Below are 24,759 nucleotides of genomic sequence, written 5' to 3' on the forward strand. Positions count from 1 at the left end.
AGCTAATTGGAGTGCTGCACAACACTCCATACGCAACTTATCGATGAGACAAGTTCGATAACGCTGATAATCAAATCGAACCAGTGCTGTTATGTTTTTAATGTCACACAGTCTGCTCACATGTGTAGCTAACAGTTTCTTTTGAGTTTTTTAAAATGAGCTACAAATTAATGTAAGCTATCGATAAGAAAATATTTGCAAACAGCTGATCTGTTGAACGGCGGCACAGCCAATGCTGTTTAATGGCAAGCGGCAAGTAAACAACAAATTTGTCAGCCATCGAAATCTGCTGCTTATCACACAAAAATAAATACAACAACAAAAACAAACAACCACAATCCAAATGCAGGTCAGAGGTTATCAACAGCAACAGGCAAGTGCTAGAGACGGCCGTGCTTTTTCGTTTGCTAGTACAGATCCAGACGCCGGACGCTGCATTCGAAGATATACGCCCAGAATTGCCATCAACATATGTTAACCAATAACATGCTACATTTACGATCATCGGCCGCCCGTCTCCCCGCAAAGGCAATGCCAGTTATGACAGCGGCCGTCAGAACATTTAACAGCAGCAATCAGCATGATCAACGGCCTGCCAACTTGATCGTAACTCGACTGGCATCGAAAATCACGCCGCAAATTTCGTCGGCTGCGATCAGAAACTATTCAAACTCGGTTGCGGTAAGTGTGCTTGTGTGCGTGCTTGAGATATATGTATATATAAGTGTGCAAATTGTTAACAACTATAGAATCGATCAATTAAAGCGGATCAATAATTGCATACTGTCAACTGTAAATTCGCTGTTTTCTGTGAAAAATACGTGCCTTCTCTTTCGCACACGGCACTGCGTGCAGTTGAACAGTTAAAGAATGGTTGGCGGACACGTTTTTATACCCTTTAGCAATGAGGGTATACGAATTTTGTTACAAATAGTGTAACGCCTGGCAGGTAACAACTCGAGTCACATAAAACCCATATGTTTACTTGATCTCAGTGTGATCAGCCGTGTCCAAATAGTGTGACCAAACTCTACACTTACCACTAGACAATATACCTTGAAGTTTTTGCAGAAGGGTATCTAATCTTGTGCTTTGTGCGAGCTGGTCTTGAGTGTGCGCTTGGCTTCGTGTTCTATCAATTTAAATGCCTACACAAAAGTTCTGATCCCTTGTTTGTTTAAAGTATCAAATTTTTGCAGCTAACAACAGGCTGCAGCTACGCCAACTGGGCCCGCCCCATTGATTTGCCAATGACGTCTGGCATTTAGTTCATAAAAATGTTATTTCATTTCGCTCGTGTGCATTAAGAAATTGTTCCATGAAAAACACATCACATGTGTTCCTTTCTGTTTCGATTAAGATATATGCACCATTAGCTAGCTGATTGAATATCCGTCTGTTTGCCCAACTTGCTGATCTCGAGTCTCAGTTACGATAATTGCCCGAAATTCGGTACAGTTGCTACTCTCTGGCTTTGATCGTTTTACGATATAGCTGTAATTGTAGATATTTGAATCGAATATAGTAATTATGAAGTTTTCCAACACTGTTCTAAACTTACAAAAAAAACTTCAAATTCCCCTTAATATACTTTATTTATTTTATTTTTTGAATATTTTTGGCGAAAAACTTGAACTAAAACATTTCTGGCCTCAAGTTAACTTTTCATCTTTCGTAAACTTGGCTTTGTTTATTTAAAAGATTTTCATTTTCAGAGATTTCTTTGAATAACTCTTGTTCTTCATCATGCTCCCATTTTCTTCAAATCTTGGATAACATAATTTTCATAAATCAGTTTGAGATAGATTATGTTTTTGGAGTGACTTACTGGAAAAGTACGAAAATAAATTTGTAAGTTCTTGAATCTCTGGTCGAGTAGCTTCTGGCCCGATAAGGAGCTGACATTTCGGACGACCGCAGCGCTGTGTTAGCCCCCAGCGTATGCCTTCTTATCGTTCCATCGTTTCACCAAATTTGAACTCTCGTGACACTTGGTCGGGCGATAGGCGGCATTACCCAAATAGCTGCAGCCCAACGGGGGGTCCGAGCAAAAATGGTACGCTGTGCATGGGGCGCTGCGTACCTGCCTTCGAACGATCGTTTGACTGCACACGCCAAGAAAACCAGGCAATAAATGAATATATATATATATATATATATATGTAGTTAAAACTTGGCACACTAATCTTATCAGCCAGAAATCGGGAGGAAGTTCTGACCAAAAGCGGGCATATTGGCTACTGTCTGAGAGCCAGAACAACCAGATATCGCTCAAGAGCTGCTGCTCTGTAGATCGCGATCCGCCCAGGCAACGCCTCAACGTGCATAAATCGATATTTGCCAAGGTCACGCCCTGTGATTGTCTACGATCTGTGGTAACACAACAGTCTCCGGGCGGCGTCTTATCGGCAAAAAATAACTATATATATATAGAATAAATTATAAAAAAATATCATTTTCAATGTTTTTTGAACCCATTGAACCCACATCGACTGGCAAAATATGCAAACATAAATATTTGTGTCGATCAATAAACAGCATGCAATCGCTGCGACTGCGATTCATTGCAACGCCGATCGTTGCCCCGATCGCAACAGCTCTTTAGAGTATTACGTTACCATAATTGTGAATCACACATTCGATACACTCCACAGAAGATGGCAGATCAGAAAATGTTGCAGGCCACGCTGAAGCAGAGCGATCCGGAGCTGGCCGATATCATTATAAAGGAGAAGGAGCGTCAGCGCGAGGGACTCGAGATGATTGCCAGCGAGAACTTCACCTCGCTGGCCGTCCTGGAGAGTCTGGGCTCCTGTCTGACCAACAAATATTCAGAGGGCTATCCAGGCAAGCGGTAAGTCTACAAGGCACATCGATCATTGATTTCAGTGTCTGAAATTGGAATTCAGTTTGTAATTCAAGCAAAAAAAAAAACACCTCATCAAAATTCACTTTGCATTCGAGCTTTTACTTTAACTTTGAAAGTACCTCGTTATAGCTAAAAGTTAAATAATCCAAAACGGCGAAAGCTTGCCTTTAGTTACATTAAGAAGCTTTTTATCATTTAACGTACTTTATTGCGTATAGGTAGAGCTCTGTAGATATGCTTTGATTCATTTAATAATTAAATAATGATTGCAGATTGTTTGACAGCTTTGACAGCTACTTCAAGGCCTTATTGTGGCTTAACATTTGATATAGCTTAAAGTTTGCGTTTAAACGAGCTGAAGCTTTCAGAGCTCGCATTAAACAAGGAAAGTTACGTTTACGCTATGCGGTTGCGCTTTAAGGAGCTTTCAAAACTTACTTCAAACTAGAAAAGTTCATTCCTTCGCTAAATTCAGCATGCCAAAGAGCTTAAAATGAGATAAGTCATACAAAAAGTTATGGTCAAGCTTTAATGAGCTTTCAAAACGTGGCTTCCTAAGCCATACAATTAATCCTGACAAAGCTTTTTGAAGCTCTTAACTGCTGCGTGTAAAAGTTTCGAATGCTTTCACCTTATTGAAAAAAACGAACTAAATATGACAGCTTTTAAAGCTTCTTCACACAAAAGAAAGCTTCAATTGAGCGACTTGGCGCCACTTTTTGTCAAAAAAAAGACCTTGACAAGAGCTAGGAATGCATTTGAAGCTTACTTTGGTTGAGATGAGCTTTTGGTGAACTTCTGCTAATATTACCTTCCTTTATTTGACAGCTACTATGGTGGCAATCAATTTATTGATCAGATTGAATGCCTGGCTCAGACACGCGGCCTTCATCTGTTCAATCTGGATGCCAGCGAATGGGGCGTCAATGTTCAGCCCTATTCCGGCTCGCCGGCCAATCTGGCCGCGTACACGGGCGTGCTGCGTCCACACGATCGTATTATGGGCCTGGATCTGCCCGATGGTGGACATTTGACGCACGGCTTCTTTACGCCAAACAAGAAAATCTCGGCTACATCCATCTTCTTTGAGAGCATGCCCTATAAGGTGAATCCCGAAACGGGCATCATCGACTATGAAAAACTGGCAGAGGCGGCCAGAAATTTCCGTCCGCAGATTATCATTGCGGGCATCTCGTGCTATTCGCGCCTGCTGGACTATGCACGCTTCCGCAAGATCTGTGACGAGGTCGGCGCATATCTGATGGCCGACATGGCGCACGTGGCTGGACTCGTGGCCGCCGAGCAGATACCCTCACCATTTGAGTACGCCGACATTGTGACGACCACGACGCACAAGACGCTGCGCGGTCCGCGAGCCGGCGTCATCTTCTTCCGCAAGGGTGTGCGCAGCACAAAACCAAACGGCGAGAAGGTTATGTACGATCTAGAGGAGCGCATCAATCAGGCGGTGTTCCCGGCGCTGCAGGGTGGGCCGCATAATAATGCCATTGCCGGCATTGCCACGGCCTTTAAGCAGGCCAAATCGCCGGAATTCAAGGGCTACCAGACGCAGGTCATCAAGAATGCCAAGGCGCTGTGCAAGGGCCTCATCGATCTGGGCTATACGGTGGCCACCGGCGGCACCGATGTTCATCTCGTGCTGGTCGATGTGCGCAAAACCGGCCTAACCGGCGCCAAGGCTGAGCTGGTGCTCGAGGAGGTGGGCATAGCCTGCAACAAGAACACGGTGCCCGGCGATAAGTCCGCCCTGAATCCGTCCGGCATACGCCTGGGCACGCCAGCGCTAACCACGCGCGGTCTACTCGAAAAGGACATGGAACAGGTGGTCGCCTTCATCGATGCGGCGCTCAAAATTGGCGCCGACGCTGTCAAAGCGGCGGGCGGCCCCAAATTGGTTGACTATACGAAGACCCTAAACGAGAATCCGGCCATCAAGCAGCAGCTGTCGGAGCTTCACGAATGCGTTAAGAAGTTCAGCGTCACGTTCCCGCTGCCCGGACAAGAGTGTCTCTAGAGATCTAGCTTGCATTTTGTCCACTCGAAAAATTGTTTCCAAATTCCTAGTGCATCTACAGTCCAATATTTGCCTGCATAGATGTATCAAAAAAAAAAAAAACACGTATATAATTTAGTAAAGCTAATAAAATCTGAAGAAAAAAAATATTTGAAAACTTTGTAAACAGCTTGCGTTTTACTTTAACGATGTTTGCCAAAAACCTTTTTTTCATTTAATTTTCCTTCAAGAACAAATATGGCTTGATATTCGAAAAGCACAAGAATTCGAAAATTTCTCGAAAATTGAAATAAGTTGAACTGAAAATCTCGAGAAGAGTCGGATTATTTGTTGCCAAACAACAAATTAAGCTGTTCTATAAAAATATGCTAAAGAATTACATATATATATAAATTGTAATTTTTATACATCAAATGTTGGAGATATACATATATTAAGTGGAATTATTAAACACATAGAAAGCGAACATAGTCTAAGCTTATAATATTTAAATAAATTAACATTTAGCACACTTTCAAAACATATTTGCCTAAGATTTATTTATAAGAATTGCAATACTTGTTTGGCATTGATTTATTTGAAAGTAAAAGCATTTTCGAATTAAAGAATTTCAAAATATGATTTTTTCAAAAACGAATTTTGAATTTTAGAGTTTCGAACTAACTTTGCTGGGCTTTATTTGAAAGCAAAAGGATTTTGAATTAATTTTTTTGTACACAAATTTAATTTGGTTTCGAAAAGATGTTCACGAGCTGAAAGCCTGCTCGGATATGAAGTTCGCAATAGAAGTAAGATTGTTCCTTTATGCAGCTCTCTTTTCTCTGTTTTCGAATTCCTTTAACGTATTTATAATATTTACTTAATTTAAACAAGAAACTGAATCCGAACGGAGTTCGATTCGAAACGGAATAAACGACAGATTTACGAAACGTTCGGATTTGATTCGCATATATATGAAACAAGTGAAATCAGAAACAAGTTAAGAATTTGTACACATTCCAAACGCTTAGCTTAAGTTGACATTTACAATAGTTTAGCTTAGTTTAGCTTAGCTTAGCTTAATTAAGTTTACAAAATATATACACACACATATATATATATATATATATATATTTAAATTAGGAAATATGTCTCACTTTCTCTCTCTTGCCCGCTGCCGGCGCCGAAAACGCGGCCTAGTTGAGTTGATGATCCGCGAAATCGATTTTGGTCAGCTCCTTGCTCAAGCGCGCATCCCGATGGAAGCGCGAATTGTGCGTGGACAGGGACCATTTGGTCTTGAAGTTCTTCATGCAGATGAAGCACTCGTGCTCCTTGCTCTGGATCTCCGAGTGCCTGGAGGCAATGTGTCGCCGCAGGGCGTTCATCGATTGCAGTCGGCGTTTGCAGACGCCGCAGATAAGCGCCACGCCCGTTGGAGCATTCTCCTCGACGGTGGCAACGGCTGCGCCGGATGCGACAGATGCTGCGGCAGCTGAAACGATTCGAGACTCGTTTAAAAATTATATTATATTACAATTTGTACAATTTTTGCATTAGTTAAGCGAGATCAGATTGTGTTCAGGCTGGAAATACGCATAAAGTTCTTCTTGGCTTTTATTGGGTGTATTTTATTTGCAATCCTTTTCAAAGAATTTCTTTTTCATTTCTTTTCTTTTTTGTTGTTCGGGTTTCTTATCAAAAGGAGAAGAAAGTTTGAATTATATTAATCTCTTTTATATATATATATATATAAATAACTCTATATACATGCATATTTGGTTCGCTTCACATCTTGTTTTATATATTTTTACATTACACAAATACAAATGAGACACAAAAATTGTTAATTTTGTTTGTTTTTATGTTTTACATACAAATTTTGGGATACCCTTGCAGAGGCAGGCATTAAAAACTGTTTATAAAATGTGTTATGCTTTTTAGTAGGCAGTTCGAAGTCTATTGTTCTATTCCCATTCCATTCCGTTCCAAAATCGTTGAATGCAAGTCGCCTTTCCATACTGTTCCAAAATAGTTTGCTGCATTGTCCAACAGTATTGTTCGAGGTCTATTGTTCCAATCTCTCATTCCATTCTGTTCCAGTGCATGTCTAAGCTGTGTTGTTCGAAGTCTATTGTTGCGATCCCATTCCAATCTGTTCCAAATGAACACGTTGCAACAGTCATGTTGCTGCCGTGTTTCATTCCATTCGATTGAGCGTGTAGTATGTATACCATTCCGTTTCAGTTCAGACCATGTCTACAGACTTAAGACTGTTCCATTCCATCGCGTTTCATTTTCATTTGCTTATTTAAGTATATTATTAGAACGTCGACATTTAAAGCTGATTCCGAAACTTTAAAAACGCTTCAGTTAGCCGTTCCATTCCATAGCATTCCATTTATGCAGCTAAACTGGCAGGCTTAGACAGCGCTTAGCACATAATATAATATATAAAAAATTGCATTGTTTTCCATATAAAAAACTACAATAAACATCTTTTGATTTTCATATGAACCCCAAATTTGCTTAAAGTAAAAACTACTCGATATTAAATAGGCTATGGCAATTCGTATGGGCGCAAGTCTGCAAGGGTATACAAATTTTGCTAATTTATCTGATATAAATTTGTTTTTATAATATGTATATGATCTGACATCAAAATGTTCGTAATCGATACGATATATGTAAATATATATACACACATACATACACATACATGTATATATATTTATATATATTATACAATACGTATGAGTCGTTCATTCAACATTTAGCTTTAGTGTGTGTGTGTGTGTGTGTGTACAGATTGTTTTCCTATTTTCTATATGTATATTCAACTACGATATTTGACATTTAAATATGCATTTGTTAATATCAAATTAAAAATATGATGCTAGTTGAAATATGCTTAGGCTCAACATTTATATGCTAGCTAAATGTGGACGTGGAATTGGGAGGAAAATGGTCTGGGGTTAACGTCTAAAACAAAAGATTTAGAGAATATCTAAAACTGAATTATATTTCATTTTGTACAGGTTTCGTGTGTGTGTGTGTGTGTGTGTGTGTGTGTTGAGCAAAATATATAAATAAAAATAAAAAATAAAAAAAAAACACATTGTTTGACTGTGGGCCTAGTCTGGCTTTGGCTCTAGCGCTCTATAAAATAAATATATATATTCAAATGTATATATATATAGAATCTAGGAATTATATAATTAGAGTTAAGCTTAATGTATGTACAGTTACGTGATGTACGCTACGCACTTGGCTAACTAATTAACTAAAATACATAAATTAATTTCAATTTGTTTTGTTTTTCAATTTGCCGGGAATCTATATAACTGCCTGCTTATATATATATATATATATATATAGATACATATGACATGGCTTGGTCAATATTGGGCTTGAACAGCTCCACAAACCGACTGACTCGACATTTGCTGTGGCTTACAAATGAACATCTCGATAGACAGACACACATATACTAATAATAATATATGGTATATAGAATGTTATATAGTTCGCTTTGCCTCAGATCTGTTGCAGCATTTGAATAAGCAAGCATTTCCTATTTCTATACATTTATATCAATTTTTTGTCGGCCATCAAACAGATCTGATTTAAGCTTTTGTTTTTCTTTTTTTTTTTTTGTTTTCATTTTCTTTTCTCATTTTAGTTGAATGCAAAGTAAGTGCTAATGACTGGAAAAGTGCTTTAACATTATCCTCCTCCTCCTCCTCCTGCTCTTTTTTTTTTTTTGTTTCTTCTTTCAGTTTTGTTTGCTTTACATTTATTTTTTGTGTTGTTTTGTCTTGCCACTAGCTGAGGTTTTTAGCATTTGCAGCATTTGTTGTTTTTTTTTTTTGTTGGACGTAATGTTCTATATCTCTCTCTCTCTCTCTCTCTCTTGTACTCGCTCTGTCTCCGTGTCGCCCTCTCTTTCTAGTTAGTATGCTCCGTCTCGCTCGCATTGGTTCCGTGCCGCCTGGAATATTCAATTGACGCCGTGCTGCACCTGAAAGATCGTCCATCAGTTCTCCGTCTTGATGGCCACCTTCTGCTCATGGGAGATGCGTATGTGCTCGCGTAGGCTGTATTTGTTTTTGAAATTCTTATTGCAGAGATCGCATTTGCGCGGCGGTTGGGGCGTATGTTGGGTGCGAATATGTCTCCAAAGATTCACCGTGGTTATAACCATTTTGCAAAATTGACATTCTGTCCATTTATTATTGGGTGAATCTAAAAATATACAGAAAAATAGGACAAATTATACAATTAGCTTGCCTTTTTCGCTTTCGCTTATCACGCTTCTATTTTCTGTTTTCTATTTTCTGTTTCAATTACATTTCTACACACACATTTGGTTAAACAATAGACAAACACTTTGGAGACATATTCGACGCCAAAACACAATACGATCAGAAGTCTGATATATATAATCAAAAGCCAAACAATCTATAAATACGATTTATACACTCAAAATATCCAGCACCAAACCGAGCAATAATATTTGTACAAAAAAACATACAACTTATAATTTAAATTAAAATTAAAACGCACTTTATAATTACAATTAAAAGACAAATAATAAAATATAATTAAACAATATAATCTAAACGATCACCCAAACAACTTTAATTTATTTCACTCTGTTCTCACAGCTCAGCAACTTAGCCAAGTTATTGCTTAAACCAGTTGTGAATTATAATTGGCAAGTAAGTTAATTTCTTATAATTATTGCCGAACTGAAGGGACTTGGGAAACCTTTTGTGTGTGAACCATGCGATAGGACTATAATTTGTATTCTTGCGGAATTCTTAAGTTAAGTGCTGTTTAAGGTGAAAGCAAGCGATTGGGACTTAAACTTAAAGCTGCATGTTGCTCAAATGCCCATTATTGAGCTCCCCTTAACTGTTTGTATAGTTATATAATCAATGGACATTCTGAGACTCTAGATTGCTAGATTGCGGATTGCACATTTCATTTCCGATCTATCAGCGAGTAGTCTGTCAAGCCAAACAACCTGATGGATTGGTATATCAAAACATAAACCGTCGAACCCTCTAAAGTGCTAGACTAGACAGTCTCATGCTTCATTCCCAATTGTGCAACTATTGCGGATCTGTCCATTATAACACATCATTTATGTATATATATATGTAAATCTAAACGGATTTTTAGTTTCTGTCAGAGTTCCAAATACAAATCGTTTTCTTTGGAATGTCAAAACAGCAAACGATTCGAATTTCGTGTGCGTTGAGTTAGGATTAAACAGTGTTTGGCCTGGTTAAATGCACTCACCATTGGTGCCGCTGGCTTTGTTGTCAGTTTTGACTGGCGTCACCGAAACGGTGGTTGTGGCACCCGTCGGCGCGGCGCTAGGATCCTCCAGCACCGCCTGTGCGGTGGTTGTGGTTGTTGCGCCGCTCGCTGTGCTCAGCAGGCGTGCTGCAATTGACAGAAGTTGTTGGCTCGACAATATATATATATATATATATATATACGCAGCTACTCACTCATTTCGATGGCAATTTCGGCATTCTCGGGATCTGCTTGATATTTCTCCTCGATTTCAGACTCGGTTAGGATCTCGTATTCGGAAGAGTATTGCGCCACAGTCTGTGCGGCCGCTGTGGTCGCATCCTGTGACGTTTGTGGCGTCGCGCCGTCCGATAAACGATCGTCCACCTCACTGACTATATAATCGGGTATATCCATTTTGACGGCGCCGCGTAGAAATGTCATCTCAGCAGCTGCAAGAAGAGCACGTTCAACAATTGTAATACTTATATTAAAAATAAAGTAAAATAAAGACTAATGTGGTCTCTGCAAGGCCTATAAAAGCAAGAAAGACCTTGCAGGCAAAAAAGCATAAGGCTTGCCAGATATGTGGAAGGAATTGCGACAAGATATCTTAAAACCCAAATACTTTTCCTTGCAAAGTCTCTATCGCTTATATATAAGAACTTGTAAAAGTTGATCAACAAAAAAGTCGATATACAGTGACGAATCGATTCGATCGGTTCAAAGGGAAGGACCTTTGCAAAGGGGCTGGATGGGTGGGCAAGTGTTGCACGACCTTACTTATAAAGAAGCTCTGCTCAAAGCTGTGTGGCGAATTTCTTTCTTTATCGTATGCAAGTTACGTGCTTGATGGATTTCCAACGGATTCTCTTACTTTTCACAATGGTCTGCTCGTCCTTGACGGCATAGTCGACCGTTTCGGTGGTGTAAATATTGTCATCGTCATCGGAGAAGGTGATCTTGCGCTTCTTGACGGTGTTCGCTGCGGGCAGCGATACCGTATTCGTGATGGTCAGGTGCTGCGCCTGCGCTGCGGCCTGCTGTGGCTGTTGTTGTTGTTGCTGCTGCTGCTGCTGTTGTTGCTGCTGCTGTTGCTGCTGTTGATGTTGTTGCTGGGGCGGCGCCGCCTGAACTTGAATGTGTTGTATTTGGGTGCTTTGTACATGATGATGATGCTGCTGCTGCTGTTGTTGTTGCTGCTGCTGCTGCTGTTGGGTCTGCTGCACCTGCAGCTGAGCCGCCGCGGCAGCAGCTACCTGCGTTTGAACCTGCGTTGCCGTTGCCTGCAACAGCGTGGCCGTTGGTATTTCGATGGTTTGTGTGGCGCTCTGCGCTTGAGCGATGCTTGCAACAGCCACCTGCTGCTGTTGCTGCTGCTGCTGATGCTGCTGCTGCTGCTGTTGCTGATGCTGGTGGTGTTGCTGCTGCTGTTGCTGCTGCTGCTCGTTGACGGCGCGTATCGTGCTGGGTATCGTCTTGATGAGCTTGTGATCGCTTATGAGCGGCGCCACCGGCAGCTGCGGTTTCTCCTTCTCCTCAGCGGTCAGGCCCTGCACGGCCAGCAGTTCGGCTGTCTGCAGAAAGGATTGCAGCGCCTCTTGTTGAACATTCACCTCGCCCTGGCAGACATGTAGAATGATTAATAAATGGCATTAATGTGGCACATATGTATGTAGCATACCTGATACATAAACTCGACTATGGAGTTGAGATCTTCGAATTTGATAAACTTAAATATAATGACTGGATGTGGATGCGGATTCTCTTTAAATATCTCCTTAAAATACGATGAACACGAGCTGAGCACCACCTTGTGCGCCTTGATCTTGCGCCCGTCCACGCACAGGCTGACATCAACAAAATCATCGTTCAGCCTGTGATTGTCCAGCGAGTAGGTCAAATGCCGCAAATAGTTATTCCAGCGCAGCGAATATTGCTGTGTCGTTGCCATTGCTAAGGCCGATCAACTAATTGCAACAAACACCAATTGCGCCCGACACGCCTGCCGCCGCCAACGCCTGCGCCACCGCCAGAGCCTCAACGTCAGCCTCAGGCACAGCCGCTGCCCCGCTTTTTGGGCCCTAATCCAATTAACCCGGGTTTGCAGTTGGGCCAACCGCGCGCACTTGTCGTTTCTCTTAGCAAGTAAACAGAAGTAGCCAACTTATTTAATTACGTGCAGTGTGCGCACGCTGTTTGCATTGATTAATTTCAAATTCAAAATGTGTTGTTTGTATTGCCTTCGCACTTTGTGTTTTTGTTTATTTTCAGTGTATTTTAGTAGCTAATTGCGGAAAAGACGCTGCTCCACGCAACCGCAAATCATTTTATTAATGCACATACGCTGTAGTTTGTTTGCCGCTACTCGTTTACTCGGTACGCTTTACGTATTATGCAGTGCACATTTTGATTTTGCATTTATTTATTTATTTGCGTTTTGTAGGTATTCATTTTTCAATATTTTCACACTTTTTTTTTTCACGGCAAAATTAGTTGCTTTTTGGCAAGCTTATGTTATTGTGGCATTCTGTTATACTCAAAATGTGCCTGTTTATCGAGCGTTATCGATAGCACGCTATGTTAAACTTAACAGCAATGGCAGCTGCTGCTGTTGGGCGCAGCTGGTGCCGGCGCACGCTAGATGGCGCCACCTCAACGGTTAGCCATATTCAAAATTCAATTTGCGCTTCTTGGGAAAAAAAAAACGTTTATTTTACCACAGCCGTTATATGAAAAAGAATGAGTTTTAAAGTTACAGTAGGCAAAAAAAAAAAAAAAAAAACAAACAAACAAACAATATAGCATATGTTATTAGAAGAAAAGGCGCACAGCGAATCGATAAATGAGACGTATCAGAAAGCCATAAACAATGGCACGGCACAAATAATCCAAAACATAGAAGATCTTGATGCGCAGACGCGCCTTACTGCTGCTCTCGGGACTCTCGTTCATCAGAAACTCCTTAGCGCCGCGTATTCCATTCTGAAAGAAGTCCACATAGTTGATGTTCGAGTGCTGTAGGAAACCAAAGACGGCTCTGGAAAAATGCAAAGTTTTCGCGTTAGTTTTCCCTCTCTTTCCCCCCCCCCCCCCCCCCTCTTTCTCACTACCGCTTACATTTCATTCTCGGGCACGACGGCATGCAATGCCTTGAAGTTCTCGTTGTCGAAATGCCACTCGGTGGTGGCAAAGACCTGGACCGCACGGAACGCGGCAAAAATGCGCCGCTGTAGCTTCAGCAGGCTGGAAAATGGCGAAAAATTCCAGTAAAATATCAGACAGGCAGAGGCTACATGCACTTACAATGGCTTCTCGTTGGTCAGCCGCAGCAAGGTGTCCACCACAATGGCCATCATGATGTGCATCGTTATGAACTGGCCCAAGGAAGAGGTAAGCACAAGTTAGCAAGCGTTACGCTATGTCACACGCACCGCACGGATTGGACTCACCCTCACGAAATGCAGGACCGGGCACAGGGTGATGCCGCCGCCTGGCAACCAGAGCGTCTGCTCGAAGGGATTCTGCCTAATGTACCGCTTGCCGATATCGATCACCTGGCCCATGGTAATGGGCGATATGTTGGCCGTGGCACAATTGACCACATCGATGGGCTTGCCCTTGGCCGGGGCCTGCTTTAAATATTTGTATGCGGCTATGATGAGACCGCGCACCACCACATCGGCGGGCACGAAATCGGCAACAATATAGGGATCGCAGTTCTGGGAGCGCAAAATGCCAACGCCACAGGCCACCAGCATGCCGGTGGGTCCATTAAAGTTATCCGCCCAGCCGGGCACGGGCTCCTCTATCGTCGAGATCACTGTCACATGGGCAAGGGAAACCAAGAGCGTCAGACCGTGAGATCGTAAATAAAAACCGAGCTTAACCCATTTCCAGCTATACCCAATTTCGTGTCACACCCGCTGCTGCAGTCAGCGTGTTCCGATCCTTATATCCTCCATCTGCAAATACTTCTAGTGGATCTCTTTCCAAATCGGAAGCTTACTAGGCTGGTACTGCTCCAAGCTAAGCTGCAAGCAGTGCCCACCCACCCACATCGACAATATCGCGTAATATCAGAGTGTGTCGCCGGGCAGTACCGAACAAAACTGTATAGCACCGGGTATCATCACGCAATACCTAGCTGTACCGTATAAGTACTTCGATCTGCACCACCGTCATAAGCAGTACCTACTTGTATTCTCATACCTCATACCTATCAGTACCCAGTTGTAACGTAACAATGCCAAGCAGTGCCGGATAATACAGATACCAGATAATAAGATGCAGTACCCAGTAATAAGGACCGACTACCGGATAGTTACCCGTACCTCTAAGTATCTAAGCGAAGCCGAGTACCGTGCAGTACCGAGCACTACCGAGCCGTACCGACCTGTACCGAGTAGTACCAAGCAGTACCAAGCAGTAGAAAGCCGTACCAAGCCGTACCGAGCTGTACCAAGACTACTCATGCCAAGTACCAAAATATATTGAATGGTACCAAGGAAACTTTAGATGAATTTAGATTCAAATTGTGCCAAACAGAGCGCATGATCAGTTTGGAGCTGTACCTACCGATTGAGGGCCGGTATATTAAAATTGGCAACTGATCCTTATAATCGTTGGCCACATGCTCGGCCAGACTCTTGGTGAAGGTGTACGTGTTCGGCTGGAAGCTGCTATACCTGAAAATAAACAAGATGCAATAGGTTAATTGAGCGAACGATGCGAGCATAGCACAACCTACTTCAAATTGAAAACATCCAAGGTTTCCTCATCGTAGGTCTCGGCCAGTTTGATGGTGGTGCGCCAATCCGCATAGGGTGGATAGATGCGCTCCTCAACCTCCAGCTCGGTGGGATTCGAGTATGTGGTGGACACATGGACAAAGGCCTTCAGTTTCTTCCATTGCAACGCGAGCTTGATCAGCTCATGGGTGCCGCGTGTGTTCATCAAAATGGCCGAACGCAGCGGATCATCAAAGCTGCCATAAACCGATATCAGAAGCTTGAACATAATGCAAACAGCCGCGTTGCCACCTACCGAACAGAGGCCGCCGAGTGATAGACAATGTTCACGTTCCGTAAACGTGCCAAGTCCGGCTCACTGATGCCCAGGCCCAGCTGCATAACATCCCCGGCAATGGGCACCACCTTGGCCAGCGTCTGGGGCTGCTCGCGCCGCAATCGCTCGTACAGCTTGCAATTGAGCAACGCCTCCAGGCGCTGCTCGATGGCAACGCCCTTCTTGGGCCGTATCAGCACATAGATCTTGCCCAGTGTGTAGCAGGAGCGCAGCAGCTTCTCGATCAGCGCCTTGCCCACGAAACCTGAGCACGTTGCGTATCGAACGGTTAACAAAGCGAATCTAACTAAATATTTATTTAATTTCAAATTTATCGCATACCCGTGCCGCCAGTCACGAAAATTTCCTGATCCTTGAATGCTGCAGCAATTGACATGTTTGTACGTACGGATCGCCGACCAAATGCAGTCTAAACGCCTGGAGCACATGTTCGCTGTGTAAGTGTCCGAAGTGCGGTACACAATATGCAAATGCGTTTCAATTAGCCTCTCGCAGACGGGCAGCGGGTCAATCCACTGAATATTCCAACTGTCGCTTGACCACAAGAAACGAAACAAGCATTTTTTTATTTTTTTTTTCGGCAAATGCCACAAGGTGGCGCTGTCCGCCAATCCACCGGAAGCCTGCCTCGCTACCCGCACGCACCTCATGGCAATTTACAATGTAGTTAAATTGTTGCAGCTCAAAAATAGCATTTCGATTTTATAATTGCGTTTGTACTGGATTCATTTTCGTTTCGGGCGGCGAACCTTTTGCTGGTATTCAAACCAAAAATCATTATCAGAAATTTCGAGAGCATAGCTCGTAGAGTTCCTCAGTTCGGTGAGGTCACCTGTACCCTATCTGCAGAGAATGGGTATGTCTCTCCACTATTTGCTGGCTAGCGGTTGAAGGTATTCCAACTTTTTGGTTCACCTGACATTCGAGTACTTGCATCCGAAATTTGACGACCCTAGCTCGCATAGTTCCCGAGTTAGCTGAGGTCAATTGGACCTTGCGATACCACAAAAGCTTACAATATGTTGGAAGGCGAAACTCGTAGCTTTCGCAAAATGCAGAGTATACGAGTTTCGTTGTTGTGGAGCTAAGCGAAAAGTAATGAAAGTACTTGCTTAGTTCAATTGATTTAATCTATGCACATTTTTATTATATATAAGTGCTGTATTATATAACAAGAATGCACAGAAACCTGAAAGTGGTTTGCCATTGTTTAAAAGCCCCCTTCGAAAAGCGGAAAGCCTTGATGAAAACGAATCCAAACATATTGAAAATATTTAAAGAAAAAGATGAGTCTCCGAATGTGGCACAAAGCCAATTTTTGTGAGCCAGTTAAGAGCAAAGCTTTCGAGAACGATGCCAACAATTTGTGATAACGTTAGAAACGGAACTTTAATCGCTGCGTTGGGGTCGCTCGCTTATTTCTGTTTATGAATGGAATGGAATGGTTCACATTGTAAGTTTAAGGTCATTAGCATACAAATGTGTGTGTGTGTGTGTGTGTGTGTGTGTGTGTGGCACAGCCAGTTGCATTTGGAGAGAGAGCACGAGCTTAGACCAGCTGCGTGCGTGTGTGTGTGTGTGTGTGTCTGCGCGACGAAAGCTCGAAAAGTTCGCTGACCCCGCACACACATCAACAGCTTGGGAACAGTTTGCTGGTAATGCGGTATACACATAATACTTGAACAATTATTATTATTTTTTTGCATTTCACATTTTAATTAACATTTTGAGGCGTAAACATATCATCATTCAATACGCATGCAATTAGAAAAAATACAAAAAATGAACTAAATACACATATAAAATTTCAGCTTAAATACATATGTATGTATAAAATTTCAAGGAGTTTACAGCACAGCGAACACACACAGAGTGAGAGAGTGAGAGTGAGAGAGAGCGTAACTTTGCTCACTTCTCTCATTCAGTTCCCCTCCAACTGCACACGCTCGAGTTCGTGTTCGTGTCTGTGTCTGTGTCTGTGAGAGTGTGTGTCGTGTGCATGTGTGCGTGTTACTGCATTTGCCGGCCGGCAAATCAAAAGGTTAGAGCAGGAAATAAAATGAGCAGAAAGTTTAGGCAAAGTCTGTAAAAGCGGTCACAATGGAGCAGAGGGCGTGGGTGGCGGGGGTTTGGCGTTATCAGTTAAAAAGAGTAGACAGTTTAAAGAGTAACAGAAAACAGATTTGGTTAAGTTTTTTTTTTTCCATCATATTTTTGTTTCACTTTGTTGTTTATAATTACATCATAATTAAAAAATAATACATAAGGTTGCGTTTGAAAATTTTACAAAACTCTTAGTGTTGTTGTTGTTGTTGTTGTTTGTGTTTTGCATATTTTTGTGTTTTGTGTGTCTTTTACTTGCTTTTTGGGGAATATTTTACTCGCTTTTCTTTTCTCTTCTTTTCATGTCATGCCGGGAGTGTACGCATGTGTGTGTGTTGTGGTATAGATTTTTTTTTTAAGAAGTGGAATGGCAGAGAGAATATGTTGTTGTTGTTGTTGTTCTCAATTTTTGTAGTTATATTAAAAGGTATATAAAAAAAAAACAAAAAAAAAATATTATGCATTTATATCATATATCTCATGTGAAATAAATTAAATTAATGCTAGAACACAACATGACGACGACGACGATGATGATGTGTGGATAACATTGCGCAGCTCCCGTTTGCTGTTGCTGTTTTTCTTCTTCTTCTTGATGTTGTTGTTGTTGTTGTTGTTGTTGCCACTCCACTTGCTACCCGGTTGGAGGCTGGAGCACTTAGAAGCACTTGCGGTGCACAATGGATGGGCCAGACTCATCGTATTCCTGCTTGGAGATCCACATCTGCTGGAAGGTGGAGAGCGATGCCAAAATGGAGCCACCGATCCATACAGAGTATTTGCGCTCTGGTGGTGCAATGATCTTGATCTTCATGGTGGATGGGGCCAAGGCGGTGATCTCCTTCTGCATGCGATCAGCAATGCCAGGGTACATGGTGGTGCCACCGGAGAGCACTGTGTTGGCATACAGATCCTTACGGATATCAACATCGCACTTCATGATCGAATTGTAGGTGGTCTCATGAATGCCGCATGCCTCCATGCCCAGGAACGAGGGCTGGAATAGTGCCTCTGGGCAACGGAAACGCTCATTGCCAATGGTAATGACCTGTCCGTCGGGCAGCTCATACGACTTCTCCAATGAGGAGCTGGAGGCAGCAGTTGCCATCTCCTGCTCGAAATCAAGAGCCACATAGCAGAGCTTCTCCTTGATGTCACGCACAATTTCACGCTCGGCAGTGGTGGTGAAAGAGTAGCCACGCTCCGTGAGGATCTTCATCAGGTAATCGGTCAGATCGCGACCGGCCAAATCCAGACGCAGAATGGCATGGGGCAATGCATAACCCTCATAGATGGGCACAGTGTGGGAGACACCATCGCCAGAGTCCAACACAATGCCAGTGGTACGACCAGAGGCATACAGTGAGAGCACAGCCTGGATGGCCACATACATGGCGGGTGTGTTGAAGGTCTCAAACATGATCTGTGTCATCTTCTCGCGATTGGCCTTGGGATTGAGGGGTGCTTCGGTCAATAGAACTGGATGCTCCTCGGGCGCAACACGCAGCTCATTGTAGAAGGTGTGATGCCAGATTTTCTCCATATCATCCCAGTTGGTCACAATACCGTGCTCAATGGGATACTTCAGGGTGAGGATACCACGTTTGCTCTGTGCCTCATCACCCACATACGAGTCCTTTTGGCCCATACCGACCATCACGCCCTGATGACGTGGACGGCCCACAATCGATGGGAAGACAGCGCGGGGCGCATCATCGCCAGCGAAGCCAGCCTTGCACATGCCGGAGCCATTGTCGACAACCAATGCAGCAACTTCTTCGTCACACATTTTGTAAGCTGCAAAGAATCAAATTGAAACACAAGAAAAAAAAAATTAACCAAAATGGCCACCATTTCTTCTCAACACTCTCCCTTGAGTGTTTCTGTATGTATATGTATATGTTTGTATGTATGTGTGTGTGTGTGTGTATTTCGGTTTCTCTCTCTTGGTGCAGAGGCAACACCCTGCACATAAATCAACAACTTGACAAAAGCTCAAGAGCATATCACCGTAGCATGCCGGTGCCAAGCAAGTGGCCAAAGGAGAGCCGCTCTCGCTTGTGCATTTGTGTATGTGTGTATACGTAGTCGCATAAAATGGCCGCCATTTGCACGAAGAAGAAAAAAAAAAAAAACAACGGAAAAAAAATTCTCTACATAAGCCGGCACCTCCTAATGTGTATTCGCAATTGTATGTAGGTAGACACTTTTCTTTTAAACTGTTGATTACCTTTTTGTTTTATTTAACAACAAACGACGAAAATTGTTTAAGAAAATTGAATTGAAACTTTGCAATTCAAGTTGAAAAATTTGTAACCCACACTTGGTTATTGGTAGGAGGCGACGAGGCAATAGACTGACTAAAAATGCAACCGCACCGATTGACTGCCGAAAGAGGAATGAACAAGCGACCGAATGCCAGTTAACAGCTATTTCAAGCGCTGCTTCAAGCGACGTCGTCGTCGTCGGCGACGTCGCTGTGATATCTATGCGAGCGCAGTCGCTGCTCTGCCAGCTCGCTCGCACGCAGCGTATGCTGGCGCATGCGTGCGATAGAGAGCGCACGATTAGCGCGCTTGGGTTGCCAACTTTTGTGACCATATATGGTCATGTTTCGACGTGAATCGTCGAGACGGAGAGCTGAAAATGTCGCCGCTTTCGCTCTCTCACGCGCTGTATTGCGGCGATGGCGACGGCGATGGCAAAGCCAACGGTTGACAATGTTGAAGGTTTTCTCCATTTTAGCGCGGCTCATTAAAAAAACCGGCATTTTTGCATTCAAGAAATGCCGAATAACTTTAATGACGTGATTCTTTGACTATTTCTGGCCAACTTGCCTACGTCACTTGCACCGTGGGCAGTCGCCGTACATACAGATACACACATACATACATACACGAACATGTACAAATTACTAACTATACACCCAAACAATTGTGCATACATACATATACATATCTATGTACATTTGCATGTGTGTGTATTATGTCTTTAGGTTGGCCGTTACTTTTCAAATGGTTTGCCATGAAAGTTAATTGAAGCGTGGGAAAAAAAAGAAAGTGTTTGCGAATTTAATTGCAATTTGGCCGAAAACTGTCACCAGTTCTTGCTTTTCGCTTCTTCTTTTCAAATTGATACATGTATGTATATGTATGTATGTATATGTATTTCTTTGGCATTGTATAAGTTTTTGAAATCCGCAACGCAACGGGCACGCCCCAGCACTAGATCTAAACGATACTTGGGGGCTGCATGCATGTGTGCGTGTGCGTGTGTGTGTGTGTGCGTAAAATTTGGTGATAACAAAATTGTTGCGGTAATTGTTTTTTTTTTTTATTCTTCACAAGCGCGTGACTCTTTTGGTTTTTGTTAGATTTGTAATCTTTTTATTGATTACGTTCTCGACTTTTGTTGCTTTTGATATTGTTATCAGCAGGTCTTTTGACATTATCACATATTCCACAGGCACTTGTTTAAAAAAAAAATTGTTTTCGAAAAAAAAAATATAAATAAATATATTATGCTATTCACGATTTCATTGCATTTTGAGCCTTTTTTTTGTAGTTTTTTTTATTATTGATTTATGTACTTATGTATTCGGCCGACTGGCTGATGTACAATACTTACATTTGGTCTGTTTTGATTAAAATTAATTAAATAAATATAAATTAAGTCTTTCGGTTTTGTGTGTCTTTCGTTTAGACGACTTTAGCTGGCTGCTTTAAGCGGTTTTGTGTCGGGAGGTGTATTCCACACTGCACAAGAACTCAAACTGTAATGACATGAAAACTGGTCGCCGTTTGCCGTTTTATAAAGCCCGTGTCCACCCAAACTGGCACCGTAACTTAGCGCCTTATCAGCCGCCACTTGCACACTTCTCCAGGCTGGCAAGCGCTTTACCATATATGGTATGAATTCAATTTTACCCCGTTGCCAGCGTCTGTGTGTGTGCTGCGGCGTATCTATGTGTGTGTGTGTGTGTGTGTGTGTACACATTTATATGTGTGTGTGCGCATATGCTGCTTGCGAAGAGTATTTCGCAGCATAATCCCCTGTTACGGGTGTGACTGCGATCAGGTTGCGTCACTATGCAGTACGCTTTGCACCATGCATGTATGTACATACATATATCATGTATGTAAATCAGAATCTGTAGTGCATTATATAGACTGCATATAAAGTAGGATATTTTGTGATTTTAGTGAATAGTTTCAGTACTTAATGAGAATGAGAGAAGTTTGCTTTATTAGTTGTCTGGCTTTAACAAACGGCATTTTCTCTACACTAAAAACAAATTCAAGCTAAATTGATGAATTATTAAACAAGTGAGTTGTACAATTGATAGAAACATTTCATAGACATTTAAAAACGCAGAGTCTACACTAGTCGTCATGATTGTCGACTTTCAAGCTCGGTTTGTAGCTATACCGGCGCCAGGCTAAAACAGCTGCCAGTTGATGCGTCAACCACGCGTTTGCGCAAAAGAGACAGCGACACACACAAACTCACACACACACACACACACACACACAAACACAGGCAAACACTGGATTGCGCTCATTCACTTGCTGCGCTCAGCGAAATGCTGACTCAACTCCGCTCTGTGGCGCTGGGGTTGATTTTATTTGATATTTAAAACGTATTTTTAAAAATGTACCAGTGCTAAACGGTTAAATACGCACTCTTATTGTTTCATTAAAAGTATTTACAAGATTTAATAGATAAAAACCTCATAGTGTACGATTTTGCTGGGCTTAAAAACAGGCCTTCCAAAATGCATTGCCAAAACCGCTCTCTCTCTCTCTCTCTCTCTCTCTCTCTCGTGCAGCAGTGTTAAAAGTGAAAGAGTGCAGTGTGAATGGCTTGCAGCGTCGGAGAGGGGAAAGCTGCGTACAAACATGCAGCTCATATATGTATGTATGTACATACAAATGCATGCAGGCTGTGTGTATTCAACACATGCATATGCATGAGTAAGTGTATGTGTGTTTGCTCGAATCGCAGTGTTTTTGTAACGGCAATTGCTCATACATGGCTAGCGGACGCATTCCATCGGCAACCGTGATATTTACTATTGCCGGTTGACTAATCATTGTTTAAATAATTGCCTATTTTGAATTAAAATGACGCACAAATAACTAACAAATATCAAAAGCAACCACTTTGGCTCGCAACATACACACATACATACATACATGTCTGTGCTTGTAAGCTAGTGCGTGTTTGTATAGCGCAAGCATAAATACATGCACGTGCACGAACACACATACAGCTACAGACACGAGTATCAGCAGAAACAGCCAAAAAAGAAAAAAAAAAAACAACAACAGGAGAGACAGCGCGAGCAAGAACGAAAGAGGCTCACGCAGGCGTGCTCTCTCGTGTACAGCATAAAAGAAAACAACAAACATTTGGGGAACGCTGGCCAATCATTCGATCGCATTGCATTTCTATCTATATATGTACATACATACATACATACATATTTTGTGTTTGTGTTGGCAGTCACTTGATTCATATGCATGTATGTATGCATGTATATCTATCTCTGTATGTATTTTGTTTTTGAAGAAATCGAATGTAGCGCTGATTGTTGGCCACTGTTCATGGAATTGTTCAAGGCAGACGCTTAATATGAAATGGGAGCTGTCAGTTGTTGTCTTAGTTTCATATTTTAACTGAATAGCTAAAGAAATTCTCATGGTGTTAACTGGTATTCGCCAACGTCAGCATTCGCATTCCAATCAGCCAGCTCGTCTTCTCTTCTTGCTCTTGTTCTGGATCTGCTCTTTCGCAGATAAGCTTTAAACACCCATACATACATACATATATACATATATACCCTACATATCAATGGCTATTTACGTGCATATGTACATATGTATGTATATGTATTGTGTAGAATTTTTCTTTAGTTTTAATGTGTAAAGCTCTGATCTTTTTTTTATATGTTTGTATGCAAGTGTATATTCTAAGCCTATTATAGAGTATACTTTGTTAATGTTGCTTTGGTTTTAAAGCTATTTAATTCATTTGCATGCAACATACATACATATGTATGTACATACATATGTAAAGCTGTTAACAATGATGATTAAATCAATTAAATTCGTGTCAATTAATGGCAATGGAAAAACGTTTTGTTTGTAGGGTATTTGGTTTTCGGCCCCACCTTTGTCTTTTCAACCCTTTGAAATAGCATCAAGGCACATGGGAATGTAAACAGCCAGTTCTAAGCCTATAAACATAGGCATATACATGCATGCATGTGTATGTATGTGTGTGTGTGCATGCATGGACCGATGAGCTGCGGCCTTGTCAGTGGCAAAGGGGGTGTCAAGGGAGTCGAGTGTGTGCACACAGCTGGCTCGATTGAAACTAGAAATAATTAAATGGCCAAAAACGGCGCTTTTGACGTAGCTGATGACTTTGAAACCGCTATGTGTTGACGAAATACAACAACAATCCACAATAATCAACAACAAACTACTACAATAACAACAGCAAAGGCTACTACAACAAGAGCCATGATCAACGACCTTTCTCCAAAAAGTTTGCAGCTCGTCACGTTTTCTACACACACACACACACACGCGCGCGCGCGCACGTAAATGCAAAGAGCAGACGGCGACGGCGACAGTTACAAGCACAGCCGCCACTCGCTCCACACATACACACTGCATATGTTTGATGCGCGTGTGTGTGTGCTCGCATACACGCAGAGAACTTTGTAACCATAAAGAGCGCACGCTGTAGCCCGAGCTTAGACTCAAGCTGAAGCTCGCGAGTCAAAGCCAAAGCCAAAGCCATTGTCAAGGTCATTGAATGAGAAAATTTTTACATTTTTCGCAATTAATTTGGCATTTTAGGCGCGTATTTGGTATTAACATGTGTATGCAGCCCCTCGCTCTCTCGCTCTCTGTCTCTCTCTCGCGCGCCCCACAATTGCACTTGCAGTTGCTTTGTCGCTTTTGGTCACACTGAAAACTTGCACATTTTCACTACAAGTTTTTTATATTTTAGAAAGACAGGTGTGACCAGTTTGACCATTATAAGCCATGCACCAAAATCTCATTAATTGCTTAGTTAATTAGAGTGCGAACGTTTAATTGCAAACTGGGCGTCATTTCGAGTTTAGACGCACCTATTACTGGCTACAAAATTAATTAAAATATGTTTTATTACTATTGTTAGTACAAAGTTAAATAAATTTGAAGGAATATCAATGCATCGACTGACAATAGCTTGCTTCATTAGAGTCATTAGACTGCTTGGCTGATGAGTCTAATGAAACCGCTATGCAGTCTAATGAGTCTAATGAAGCATAGCTCAATCAATAGAATCGGGCAAAACATTTACCCATATGTTTTTACAGGGT

At 42.0% G+C, this 24,759-nt stretch overlaps 4 protein-coding genes across 6 annotated transcripts; 1 reads left to right on the top strand and 3 right to left on the bottom strand.

The window, feature by feature from the left end:
- The first annotated feature begins 372 nt into the window (after positions 1-372).
- Positions 373-5,052, top strand: Shmt (serine hydroxymethyl transferase). Its single transcript, XM_032440080.2, has 3 exons — positions 373-681; positions 2,655-2,854; positions 3,698-5,052. The coding sequence occupies exons 1-3, from the start codon at positions 472-474 to the stop codon at positions 4,902-4,904; spliced, it is 1,617 nt and encodes a 538-aa protein (XP_032295971.1). The 5' UTR covers positions 373-471; the 3' UTR covers positions 4,905-5,052.
- LOC6636047 (modifier of mdg4) lies at positions 4,989-12,719 on the bottom strand. Of its 2 annotated transcripts, none has more exons than XM_032440079.2 (5): positions 11,875-12,719; positions 11,068-11,812; positions 10,406-10,642; positions 10,191-10,337; positions 4,989-6,378 (listed from the first exon to the last, which is right to left on the bottom strand). In XM_032440079.2, the coding sequence occupies exons 1-5, from the start codon at positions 12,142-12,144 to the stop codon at positions 6,080-6,082; spliced, it is 1,698 nt and encodes a 565-aa protein (XP_032295970.1). In that variant the 5' UTR covers positions 12,145-12,719; the 3' UTR covers positions 4,989-6,079. The 2 variants fall into 2 exon arrangements, with proteins under 2 accessions (XP_032295970.1, XP_002059574.2); XM_002059538.4 differs by lacking the exon at positions 4,989-6,378 and adding an exon at positions 7,879-9,128 and having other exon boundaries at positions 11,875-12,717.
- Positions 12,720-12,879: 160 nt separating this feature from the next.
- On the bottom strand, positions 12,880-15,722 carry LOC6636048 (putative fatty acyl-CoA reductase CG5065). Its single transcript, XM_002059539.4, has 8 exons — positions 15,600-15,722; positions 15,237-15,522; positions 14,941-15,177; positions 14,769-14,878; positions 13,643-14,013; positions 13,497-13,567; positions 13,311-13,436; positions 12,880-13,230 (listed from the first exon to the last, which is right to left on the bottom strand). The coding sequence occupies exons 1-8, from the start codon at positions 15,652-15,654 to the stop codon at positions 13,005-13,007; spliced, it is 1,482 nt and encodes a 493-aa protein (XP_002059575.1). The 5' UTR covers positions 15,655-15,722; the 3' UTR covers positions 12,880-13,004.
- Positions 15,723-17,835: 2,113 nt separating this feature from the next.
- Act5C (Actin 5C) lies at positions 17,836-21,152 on the bottom strand. Of its 2 annotated transcripts, none has more exons than XM_015168683.3 (2): positions 21,009-21,152; positions 17,836-19,178 (listed from the first exon to the last, which is right to left on the bottom strand). In XM_015168683.3, exon 2 carries the CDS (start codon positions 19,168-19,170, stop codon positions 18,040-18,042), a length of 1,131 nt encoding a protein of 376 aa, XP_015024169.1. In that variant the 5' UTR covers positions 19,171-19,178; positions 21,009-21,152; the 3' UTR covers positions 17,836-18,039. The 2 variants fall into 2 exon arrangements, with proteins under 2 accessions (XP_015024169.1, XP_002059576.1); XM_002059540.4 differs by lacking the exon at positions 21,009-21,152 and adding an exon at positions 19,612-19,767.
- Between the last annotated feature and the right edge of the window lie 3,607 nt (positions 21,153-24,759).

This window comes from Drosophila virilis, chromosome X, assembly GCF_030788295.1.
Source record: "Drosophila virilis strain 15010-1051.87 chromosome X, Dvir_AGI_RSII-ME, whole genome shotgun sequence".
NCBI lineage: Eukaryota > Metazoa > Arthropoda > Insecta > Diptera > Drosophilidae > Drosophila > Drosophila virilis.